General features: G+C 41.0%; 1 protein-coding gene across 1 annotated transcript; it reads left to right on the top strand.

The window, feature by feature from the left end:
* Positions 1-9,613: 9,613 nt before the first annotated feature.
* Positions 9,614-12,044, top strand: LOC147897847 (uncharacterized). Its single transcript, XM_087380394.1, has 7 exons — positions 9,614-9,782; positions 10,166-10,262; positions 10,561-10,661; positions 10,790-10,904; positions 11,175-11,299; positions 11,414-11,487; positions 11,670-12,044. The coding sequence occupies exons 1-7, from the start codon at positions 9,768-9,770 to the stop codon at positions 11,725-11,727; spliced, it is 585 nt and encodes a 194-aa protein (XP_087236520.1). The 5' UTR covers positions 9,614-9,767; the 3' UTR covers positions 11,728-12,044.
* The last annotated feature ends 716 nt before the right edge of the window (positions 12,045-12,760 follow it).

Below are 12,760 nucleotides of genomic sequence, written 5' to 3'. Positions count from 1 at the left end.
GAAGATCGTACCATCACCTGGAGGCACGTCTAAATCATCTGAATCATCATCGTCCCCACCACCACCCCTCCCAAAGCATTGTGCCATGCATCCCCCACCGCTCTCCCTGCTACTACACCTGATACCATGTCGTGTCGAGCTAGTACGCTGGCCACTCATAGCTGGAGACTGCACGGGACTATGTGGACCACTCGTAGCTGGAGAACCGAGTCTCAACTGCATAGGAGTACACTGACGGCTCTACGAGACAGAAGAACCTCCTGATAGCATGGGGGAAGGGGCATAAGACGGCATGGGGGAAGGGGCACAAGATGGCATGGGGAAAGGGCCTCAGCTGTGTAGCTAGCTAGGCTGTGCTGACTCCACTAGGGTAATCGGATGGTTTGGAGTTTGTAGTGCCGACTTCTAGGGGGTGTTTAGAGTACCCATCATGTAGCCATATAACTTCGCAGGACTGGGAGGGTGCCCTAAAAGGTTATATAACTCCCTAAAAATAGACTCCCGGAGATCAGGTGAGCCTGAAGAGCTTCCTAGCCACATGATGAACTGGAAAAAAGAAAAAAAAGAAGATTATTGCTGAGCTGAGAAGAGAAAAAGAAGAGAAAAAGAGAGAGAAAGGGGAAGGGAAGAGAAGAGAAGGGAAGGGAAGGGAAGAGAAGAGAAGGGAAGGGAAGGAAAGGGAAGCATCTAAAACTATCGGAGCATGTCTATAGACGCGTTTGAGAAGCGCGTCTATTTTCGTGTATAATAGCGTGTCTATAGACGTGGCTGTTTGTGTCTATAAATAGGCTAGACGCATCGATAGAAGCACCTATAGACATGGTTTTAGATGCATCTATAAACACGCTCCAACAGACGGACTATTCTAAAAAGTGGAAAAGGATATGCGCCCGACACAAAAGCGTAACACTGATACCAAAATCATTCGTTTCTTGGATATGACAAAGGACAAATACAAAGAGAGCAACTTTCAAAGAAGATCAACCGTAAAGAGACTTACCTTGGATAAAGGTATGGAAGCTTCTTGTCCTTCTTCAAAGTTGCTTCTCTTCCTTGTTCACCCTCTTCTCTTGTAAGCCTGGAAGTAAGTGTGGGTGCCTTCCTCTTAAGTGTAAGCCTGGAAGTAAGTGTAGGTGCCTTCCTCTTAAGTGTCGGACTGTGGATCTATTAATAACAAAGCAAGCAAGTCGCACAAAGCTTATGTGAAGAAAAGCAAAGCAAGCGCACTAAAAGTAGATTTGAAAACCGCGTCTATAGTCACATCTAAAACCGCATCTATAAGTGCATGTAATTTTGTGTCTAAATACACAGAGCAAACGTGGTTTTAGATGCGCCTATAGACATGCATCACAGAATACACAGACGCGGTTTTAGATGCGCCTTTAAATGCGCCATAGAGTTTTAAAATCAAATATTTGAAGAAAAGTAGATATTTTTGGGTTGTTTGTTTGTAGGATGTCTTCATCTTCAACAAATAGCTCCAGTAAGGATGAATCCCTCCGTATCCACCATTGCGAAATGTGGTTGCAGCAAAAAATCAAATGTATGTGTGTGATCGATGTCGAGGAAACATGTATCATGCACACAAGATTACACTCAATCACATCTCAAAGTATGGAGAATGAGATGCGACTGTAGACATGGTAAGTGTTAAAGAGTTAAGGTTGATGGAGATACCTATGGGTGTTCATATGTTTGAGTTATGATCCCGTTTTAATTTGATACAGGATGCAGTGCCTCACCCACATATGTTGCCCTATGCTCGCCGTGAGGAGGCAAAGCATCGGCGATATGAGGTGGGATCTTCAGGAGGGACCGTTATGGATGCATGGAGTGATGGTGATAGTAGCCCTCCGCCATTACCTCATGAAGCCGTGGAGGAGGAGGTGTTTGATGATATGGTGTGGGATTTATATGTCCATCAATCCGAAGGGAGGGATGATAGCATGGAGCAGAACGATCTTTTCACCACAGCACCGACTCCACTGTTTGAGGGGTGCACATTCTCTGTTCTACATGCCTCCCTTGAGTTACTAAACTTGCAAACCATCTATGAATGGAGCAATGCAAGTTTGAATGCATTACTCAAGTAAGCTTTAAAGTCTATTTTGCAAACATGGTGAATTATGCTAGTGGGTCAATTACTCGAATGCTTTTCCTCATTTATGGTCTTCACGTGTAGGCTATTGTTAAAATGCTTCCAAGGGAGAATAAATTACCGACCTCAAGAGATATGGCAAGGCAACATGTGACCTCTCTTGGAGGATTAGATTACAAGCGCATCCATGCATGCGTCAACGATTGCGTTTTGTTTCGTCGACTACATAAGGATGCAAGAGAGTGCCCTACTTGTGGAGAGGCAAGATATAGAGCAGATCTCAAAACTTTGGACATGCCTCGTAAGGTTCTGTGACATTTTCCCATAATCCCTCGCATCCAACATATGTTTAAGTGCAAATCCATTGTAGAGCTCATGTCATGGCATTCCTCCCATCGATCAACCAATGGCAAGTGGAGAACTCCCGCAAACTCTCCTGCATGGAAGCATATTGAAGACACATGGCCAAGCTTCAAGAAAGAACCTAGGAGCTTGAGACTTGGATTGGGTATGGACGGTGTGAACCCATTTGGTCTCAAAAGCACCTCTTATAGTGTATGGTCAGTGATATTGGTGAATTATAATATTCCACCCTCTATGGCTATTAAGAAAGGACATGTTATGCTGTCCCTTCTAATTCCAGGGAAACATAAAGTCAAAAATCCTGATGTTTATTTGGAGCCTTTGATTGATGAGCTAGAGATACTTTGGAGAGGTATCGAGGTGCATGATGTGTGCAGGCCTCCCTTATCATGAGACTAGCTGGTAAGGGTTTGTAACTATTGTGTGCTATATTGGCTGGAAATAAAGATTGCCTGCTAACACCAGCTTTTGTTTAGATACTCCATATTTTATCGTTTACCATATTGGTCCCACCTCAAGATCAATCACCTGCTTGATCCCATGCATATCTTCAAGAATGTGGCATCTACCATTTGGGAGCATTTGAATGGGACACGAGATTTCGTAGGCATAAGGGAGGATCTACATACCACAAGGAGGATGCGTGAAGCTTGGCCACAAGAGAGACCAAATGGGCGTGTTTTTTTACCTCGTGCACCGTGGAGGTTATTAAAGCTAGAGATGGCAGTGGTGAAGTGTGCTATTACTACAATTTGTACTCCCACTGGATGCATGAGGTGTTTGAAGGGAGCCTTTACAAAGAGCAAGAAAAGAGGTGTAGAGCAATTATATGGCTTGAAATCTCATGATTGGCACAAGATGCTCCAAGTAAGTATTTTATACATGTGCATAATATCTTTTTCCTTTCAAATTTGTGAGTGAATAATTATAAGCAACTAATCAACCACCTCCTCGTGGGTTCAATTCATACTACCTACTAGCATTTCTTATAGTGCATCGAAGGACGTGAAAGATTGTATTTACAAGATGGGCGAGCTTGTGAGGTACTTTACATGATACAAAATATGATGCGTATCAATGCTCCATGCAAGGTGTTCATATTGCTAATATGATGTACTTTTTCATCTTCTAGGTTTGTGAGCTCAAAGGAAATACATCCCACCATGCTTGAGAATGCTCGAGTTATGTCAATGGAGGTGGTTTGTTTAGTGGAGGAGACATTTCCACGTCCTATTCTCACAAGCCAACTACATCTTATAGTGCATTTGGTGGATGAGATTGCTATATGCGGTACTATACATGCACGATGGTTGTTCTTCCTCAAGCGCTTCATGAAAACCTTGAAGGGCTTCGTGAGACAAAATGCAAGACCCAAAGGTAGCATGGCCGAGGGTTGGTCAGTATAAGAGTCACTTGTATATATTTCTGAGTTTCTTGTTGATGTGGATAGCTCTCTCCCACGACTATGGATAGATGATGAAGACCTAAGGATGACCTCTATTGTGCCTCAAGGGAAAGGATGCAACAAAGTAATAGACACGGAGTTGCATAATAGTATCAACCTCTATTGCGTGCTTAATAGTGATGTGATGAAAAGATGGGTGACAAGATACGAGGATGCAAAGGCAAGAAGACAAGAAGAAAGGACCCTCTTTCATACACACCACGGATCTCGTGTGCCATACCCTCAGTATCTAAGAGCACTTCCAAAGGATATTCATGTGGATTGGCTACTTGATGAAATGGAGAAAGCAGAGAAAGACGAGGGGATGCATATCACAATGGAAGAATGGGAGTATGCTAGGGGATGCATGAGCAAGGTCAGTATATAGAATGTTATGCATAAGTTAGGAGCTATCAATAATTTAGATTGCTTATTTAATTAATTTTTTCTTGGTATAGTGTACTATGTTCAATGCTATATGGTGTGAGGGCCAGCATTTTTGAACACAACGGATTGATGATAAGAGAAACACACAAGATTGCGGCATCATTGCTAGGTCTGAGGGAGCCAATGGAGCCATGGATGATTATTGTGGCATAATCCAAGATATTATTAAGCTTGACTTTCGATGCTCCTTTTTGTATGTTTTGGATGTAAAGTGGTTTAAGGATGTGGTGGAAAGAGGCCCTAATGCAACAATCAAACGCCATGCAAGTGGCTTTGTAACTATTGACTCCACGAAGTTTTGGCAAAGTAGGAAGGACACACTAGTACTACCGCAACAATGTGAAGAGGGACTATGCACAAATATAAAAATACTCGCTTTTAAATAGTTGATACCTTCGATGCAAGGAAAATAACATGATTGTATTTGTGTTTGAATTAGGTTGTCTATCAACCAATGGTGGATAATAATAAATGGTGGCATGTCATACCTATTATGCCACGTTCCAAAGTGATGTATAGTACATTTACTAATATGGAGCGTATGGAGGATGATCATGGCCATGGAGGTAATGATGACCGTGATATGAGAGAGGAGGATGATCATGAGATATGAGATATAGATATTCATGAGGCCATTACCCGTGAGGATGAGCCTACCATTAGTGATGCTAATTTCGATGAGCACATGAGTAGCACAAGTGGTAGTGGGTTGAATGTATTTGTAGATCTAAACACTTGTTTGGATTTTGAAGTAGATAGTTTGGCAAGGGTTGATCTCATTGAGGATGAGATTGAACCGTAGCCCATCATTAATATTGGCAAAACTATTTTACATATTGTCTCATTCTCCTCACCTCACTTAATTCTTGTATATGTGGGCTTGCAAAAAAGCATTGTTGTTTTTGTTAAAATTATGTGCTTTGGTAATCATGGGCAATGTTGGAAAGCAGTGAGGTACACCAAAATCTCACTTTCTGTATTCTCTATTTAGCATCTAAATACGCGTCTAATTCTCAGTGTAGATGTGCAAATAGATGCGCTAATACACGCATAAATAGATGCACTGATAAATGTAATGTTAGATGGGCCCGTATTTTCTCATTGTAGATGCACTAATAGATGTGTTAATACAAGTGCAAATAGACGAGCTATTAGATGCGCTATTAAACGCGCTCGTAATTTCTCTATTCAAGTAACGCCTATAGATGTGCTCACTATTTTGTGCGTCTATCAAGCACGTCTATAGTTGCTTTGTGTTATTGTGCTTGCTTGCCTTGTAGCTTATGTGATGCTTCAATTTCCATTAAAATGTGTCATTGGTTTGACTCTCTTGTAGCTCATGAATCCCTTATTTTGATTTTTTACTCATCCTTGAGTGACTTCTCTCAATGAAATCCTAAACTTTGTCGATTAACTAAATGTTTGCAATCTTAGAGTTTTGACTTCCAATGCATTACAATGTGAGATACTTCCTAAGTTCTCTCTACGATGTACATTGAGCAATCTCCCTTCCTTATTGCCTTGAAGTGGTGCATCAATTTTTCCTATCCTTGACTAGTTCCACAATTTTCATTGCAGGTCAAGGAGAGTGTCCTTGACTCATGATAGAAATCGTGTGCTGCTAATGACCGTGAACTTGTTGCAATGAATGCCTATACTAGGTCAACATGTCTTTCAAGTCGAATTTGGTATTCCTACCTTCAAGGAAGTATTTGGAGCCTTTGTTTGATGGATGCTTGATGAATGTGCCATTTGTTTGAATCCTACTCATTAAATGCATCAAACCAATGATGTGGCTGCAACTATTGCCGATTAAACCTTCTTCATTACATTATAATGCATTGAATCAAGGTTTCGTCTGAAAATAGAATTTTGGATTCAAGGTTGCATCTCAAATAATGTTTCAATGATATTAGAATTTTGGATTCAAGGTTGTGTCTCAAATAGCTAACTTGAAGGATCAACAACAATCACATCCACATGGTTGTTTGGTCAAGATCCTCTTATCTACATCATGTTCCAAGCCTCTCCAATTTCCAAGTTTTCTTCAAGCCTCCCCAAGTTCAAGATCAATCATTGTAAAAGTAGCACCAAGTCATCTTGGTTTATCACATAGATTTTTTTGGTATATAGGTTATGGACTCACAGTCAAATAGACATTTTTTCATTCAAGGGTCAAGAATTTCCAAAGGCACATCTTCTCGCCTTTCTAAGTCAAAGGAACATGTGGTCATTCTTATTTTTCAACAAATTTCAGAAGTAAATATTCTTTAATTCTTTGAAATTTTCAAAGGTATAGCAATAGTCATTAGGGATGCATCATGCTCATATGAAATTATGTTAGACATGATCATGCTCAAGTAACATGACATGAGGTGGTTCAACCAATATGGAGAGTGGAAGCACCATGAACGCCCTATGGCTATCGGTTCAAGAACAGGCTATGTTCCCTATCTAGCAAGAAGGCCGCTCTCCTAGCCATTGCTACTGTAGGTGAGGATCATTGGATTCTGTTCCAAGTGGCCATGCGAGTATGTATGATATCTTGCTTGATCACTATGAGTGACTAAAAGGAAAAGTCTTGAGTCCCATTTAGGGCCTCTTTGCATCAAGATCTCTAAGTCTACCATTTGATGAAATTGGAAAATGATCTCCCACATGGAATTTATGGGGGGGGCTTTATGAGTATGCAAGTAGTGTGATAGTACATCTAGATTGATAATCTAGGGTACCCTTGACTATGAGACAATCACTCTTTGAATATGCTCCCTCATAGAAAATCTATGGGCTAGATTGTATGACCCAATCCATAGACCTTTAATTGATGTAAAGGGTTCTTTCTGGCAAGTGTGCACAAGCAAGTGTGCAATTCTCTTAGTTCTATAGATCCTTTCGGATTCCCTACCTCTACATACACAATGCTCAAAGGACCACAAACTTGAATGGCATTTGGGGCATCTATGATCCACTCTAAAATAGTATCTTCTCCAAGTGTTAATTGGGGGCAGCTAGAAGAACCAAAGAACATGCAATCTGTCTCTTTTGATATGACTATGCACAGTTCTAGAGAGTGGCAACCCCAATCCATTATGTTGAATCCATGTCTTAGGGTTATCGTATGCTACGTGTACGCTGATAGGAAATGAATGCTATTCATGGATGTTTTTATTGAAGCTATGCTTATATATTAATATAAAATCTTGGTGAAAGTTTATTGAGGCCATTTTTTTAGTTTCACAATATTGATAGGATGCAATACACTATTATATATTTTCTTTTGAAATTTAAGCAAAAATTGTAAATCTTGGTGAGGATTTAAATTTTTTTACATAAAGGTTTCAAATCGTAGCGAATCAATATTAGGACATACAAACTTTTGACACCAAAATAAAAGTTTAGCTTCTTAACGAAACTAAGTTGAAAAATTCATCCATGATCCTATGGGTCACTTTACAGACATAGCACAACTATATTGTTAATAAGGAGTGAAAGAGACAAATGAAAGACATATAGCCATGGTTGAACTTTGTTTCAAGTGGGATTCTTGATATCTTGTCTAGGTGAAGACACTAGAGCTATCAACTTATGGGTGTCCAATGCATATAACATGCACATGAGCAAGGACACATTTGAAATATGCCTTCACTATTACTATTTTTTATCTTCATAATTGTTTATCTCTTGTCATATTTGTACATCTTAAGTTTATCTCAAATTTGGACTTTAAAAGTCTATGACATGAAATATTTATGTTGGATAGTATTTTGAAAGCTCCCTCACACATGTACATCACCTCTAAATCCCTCATAAAAGAGACCCCCATTCATTGATTAAATTGCCATGTTACATGTCTATAAGATGACCCCCTTATGATGGACATATTAAGCAATACAATTGAATATATAAAATGTGTCGACAATAAGTAAAAAAGAATGAATGCCCATTTTCACATAAGTTTTACACAAATGAGTCCATGGGCAATTGATTGGAGCTACGGAAACACACTTGTCAGACGTCATTGAATATGCCATAGGCTTGGACATTTGTCAAATGGAGTGAAAAGAGAAAGTGTGAGAAAAGGTAAAAGAAGAAAAGGAAAGCCTCATTTGTTTGAATGTGGGTACAATAAGATGTTTACAATTGACTACAAGCTTCTTGAGGAGCATGCAACTTTTGTAGGGGGATGAGGAGCTCATCCCATCAGGGCCACATACAAATGATAAGAAGATTTTAGCTCAATAGATGACTAAAGAAATATCTCAACAAGAGGTGCTCATTCACATACATACATACATGCATACAAACATACATACTTCATATGTATGCGTATGTATGTATGTATCTCTGCACACACACACACACACATACATACACATGATCCATGTGATAATTATCCAATAAACTTGCAAATGAGGTTGAGTTTTCCAAATTTGTATAATACCCATTTTCTAGTGGGTAATCTTATGTTGATGTGGAAGCTCATAGCATTGATATGGATTTGGTAATGAAAAGAGATCCATGATCTTAGAAGGGATATAATGTGTAATGACTCCTTGGTTTGAAGATGTTGAAGATGGGGATCCGTAAATGACCAATGTGAGCTTTGATTAGGAGAGTTTGATGAAGCAATATATACTCTTAGATGAGTGTGGTTGAAAATAAAGAGTAGGAGAAATCTAACCCACCGCTTGGACGTCATGTGAGAAGAATTTGAGATAAAGGGAGGAGACTAATGGGGATTATGTTGTCTATTGGGGAAAGTGATTATCTATGTCGATAAATGATGTTTGTTGTTAAGGAGAGGAGGTAGAAATATGAAGAAAAGGTGTGTAGACGACGGTTGCTTTCTCCCCAAAAGAGGGACATATGTTTTCATGGCTTGAGGTTGGTCAAATTGTTGAGTTTTAACGAAGGGGTGGGGTAGTGGGATTAGAATGAGAGAGAGAGAGAGAGAGGGGGGGGGGGGGGGGGGTGCATGGCATTGAAATAAGAGAGACCTAGTGCTACCAAGGGGTTTGGGGGAAGGGGGTAATAGGTGTGGGTGCTTATATTGGTGAGTGAGTGTGCAGTATGTGTGTGTGTGTGTGAGAGAGAGAGAGAGAGAGAGAGAGATTTTTTGAGAAGACACGGTCCTACAAAGGAAACGTGCTGGGGCAAAGTGGTGGGGGCGAAGGGCCATGGATTCCGGAAAAGGGAGAATCTGTGGCTGGAAAAGGGTGCTCTATCTATCCCCTCGTTCGCCCCATATAACGTGATTATCAGGCTATAGGCCATTAACTCTAGATCCTCTTACTATCTTCTTCTTCTTCTTCTTCTTCGTCTTCTTCAGCAGTTTGCAACTTGCAAACTCCTCCTCAGCATCATCAGGCCCTGCGCCCCTGCCTCTTCCCACCCTCTCTTCAGCACCCACGTGAGATGGCTTCCCTTCAGGTAAGTCTATTATCCTATATTCCTTCGTACCCTTCTTTTCAAATCTGCTCCTCCTCCCCCATTCCACCATCCACCGCCCCCTCGCCTCTTCTTGCATGCCCACCTACTATTGCTTTTCTTCTCTTCTCTCCCCTCCTCCCATTGCTTGTCCTCTCTTTTCCTTTCCTTATCATAATCACTCCGATTGCCTGTTTTCTACCTTGCCTCCCCTTTGGAAAACCGTGTGCCGCCCCCTCCTGCTTACTTTCGCTTCCATACACAGTGGAAAACCATGTGCTGCTTCATCGTATTCTATATAAGCCCCAGCTGCCGTTCGCATTTTCACTCTCTCTCTCTCTGTCTCTCTCTTGTGTTTGTCTATTGGCTATCCCTGCGCGATGCAGACACTTGAGGCTTGGGAGTACAATCCAACGGACGACGACCAGAGACTCGCCCACCAGTACTGTCCCAACCGTCCCGTTTCCTCTGAACGCCTGCAAGGTAAAAGCATCATGCGATTCCTAAATCACAGCCCGATGAGTATGCTAAAGACATTCCTTGATTCGTCGTTTCCAGATCATGTGCTTATCTTTCACAGCAGCCTGTGTACACTGAATAACGTGAAACTCGGGCGTAGTAAGATGTGAATGTCCAAGCTCTTCATGACAGCGTCTATTTCGAGGAATCACTTGTATTTTATGCTAGCTTCCTTGACGTAGTGCGCACAACTAGATGCAAAATTACAATTTAGTCATATGCACTCGGTTTTTAATACGACCTGCCTTCCCATATGGCGCAGAATTGGGCGTTCTCAGTTGGAAGATCGATGTGGACAACTGTGGAATTCAGTGCAATCCATTACTGGAGAAGATCAAAATGGCACGCGGGTACAAGTATTGGGTATGAACGGGCCCTATTAAAACAACAAGATTCCCGCACTTTCCGGCCCAGGATGCTTGGGCAATCGCAAAGCAACGCAATCGTCCGCACCGTTTGTTTTGACCCTATCAGTTGTTGAATGTGTACAGGAAACTGCTACAGTTGCACCGGGACAAATGGAAAATTACGAGCAAAAGATAATTCAGTTCTTCCAAGAGCATCTGCATCCTTATGACGAAAGTCGTCTCATTCTTGAGGGAAGCGGTGAGGAATCCTGTAGCCAATGAAGTGGAATTCTCGAAATTTTTGTGTGATTCGGCCACTATACCAAGTAGTGTAGCGATTGGTTTGACAACAAATTCTTTTAGTGTGAGAAGAGCGCGTCTTTGGGCCCTTCTGATGCGTTTCTGAATAAACGGCTGGTGATAGCGGCTTGACTCTTAACGTGTTTTGTGAAAGTCTGTACGTGTGGTGTCGATGCCAACGAGCTGACTCCCAACTGTCTAAGCGAAAGCTGCTTCTAACGGTGTTCAGGCTACTGGGACATACGTGATTACGACGGACAATGGATCCGCTTCCGTGTGGAGAAGGGCGACTTGATAGTGCTGCCGCCCGGCATGTACCACCGATTCACACTAGATACGGCGAATTACATCAAGGTATCTCTGCGATGTCAAATTGGAGCGCACTGATTCCTGAGCGGAGTCCGAAAAGTCTTTGAAGTGATCTAGGAGCTGATGCTCGAAGTGTTGTGGTGAAAATTTTCGTTCCAGGCGTTGCTCTTGTTCACAGAAAGTCCAATGCGGATTGACGTCATGAAGCCGGATGGCGACGATCTGCAAGCCAGGTATGAGCTTGTCTCGTTCAAAGCTTCGCTAGAAGAATGATGATGAATACAACTGAGGGTCTCCACGACGTCGCATGCGATGACAAAGAGAGCATGCGAGCTAGTTGTTTGCACGCGCCTCGCATTCAAAGTTTCAGTTGTTTGGCACGTTGCCATGACTCACTATCTTAAATTCAATACAGGAAAGACTACGTGACCACCGTTTTGATGAATAGCCCCGTGGAAATCTCCAATTACTAAGGCCATTTCAGGTTTGCACTTGTATTGTATAGTAGATAGATGCACCTCGTAGTGTTTATACTTAGCTTAGAGGAGTGACCCATGACAAAGCCTCCCTTAGCACTCTCTCTTAAAAGGATTGAGCTTGGTGTTTCACCCCTCTACCGGTGTTTCGCATGCATAAAGTTTGCCATATCATTTTACACCCAAAAACAGTGTGGTTTCCATAGAGATACGTACAAGGGGTTTCTTCTTGTATTGATAATCCATAGTATGGCATTATTGCTTTATGTAACAAAGAATTGCAATTTTTATATGAGTAATAAAAGTTTCATGGTGGTGATAAGATGTTACAATTTGGAGACATTTTTTTGTAATCTATAAGCATGCCTCTTGCATTAATTAAGATAATATGTCACAACTGGCTATCTAATTTTGTTTTGAATACTCTTGTACGATAAACTTTTGATGCCCTTTTTGAACATTTTGGGCAATGACAAGAGTAACAAAATCATAAGAGTAGAAAATTATCAACTTGAGGAGCCCTCCAAACAAAGCAATGCTATCACTACAAATCAAAGTGTTTTCATGGTCATATAAATGCTTTCAATTTTTTTTAAAAAAGTTAAGAATTAAGTTGTCGCAAGCCCTAAAAAACTTTCAAGGTTTTGGCAAAAATGCATAGATGAAAAGTGAAAACTTACGCAACATCCCTAAAAGAGTGAGTGAGTGAGTGAGTGAGTGTGTGTGTGTATGTCACAAGCAGACAAAGTAGCTGCAGATGCGCATAATAGACACGTAAAATAGTGAACGCGTCTATAAGCATAGATAGAATTAGTGAAAATATGGGTGTGTCTATTAGTGCATCTAATAGAGCATGGTTGTTAACGCGTTTTAAACGCATGTTTAGACGCATTTTAAACGCGCAGTAGAGAATATAGAGAGTAAAATTTTGCTGCAGGCTGATAAATGTGCATCACTGCTTTCCAAACATTGCCCATGATTACCAAAGCACATAATTTTAATATAAATAACAATGCTTTTTGGCAAACCC

The sequence above is a fragment of the Dipteris shenzhenensis genome, chromosome 10 (genome assembly GCF_047967505.1).
Source record: "Dipteris shenzhenensis isolate YYH24624 ecotype China chromosome 10, Dip_SZ_1.0, whole genome shotgun sequence".
In the NCBI taxonomy this organism is placed as follows: domain Eukaryota; kingdom Viridiplantae; phylum Streptophyta; class Polypodiopsida; order Gleicheniales; family Dipteridaceae; genus Dipteris; species Dipteris shenzhenensis.
The sequence above is the reverse complement of the archived record's forward strand: the minus strand, read 5'-3'. Positions and strand labels throughout refer to the sequence as shown.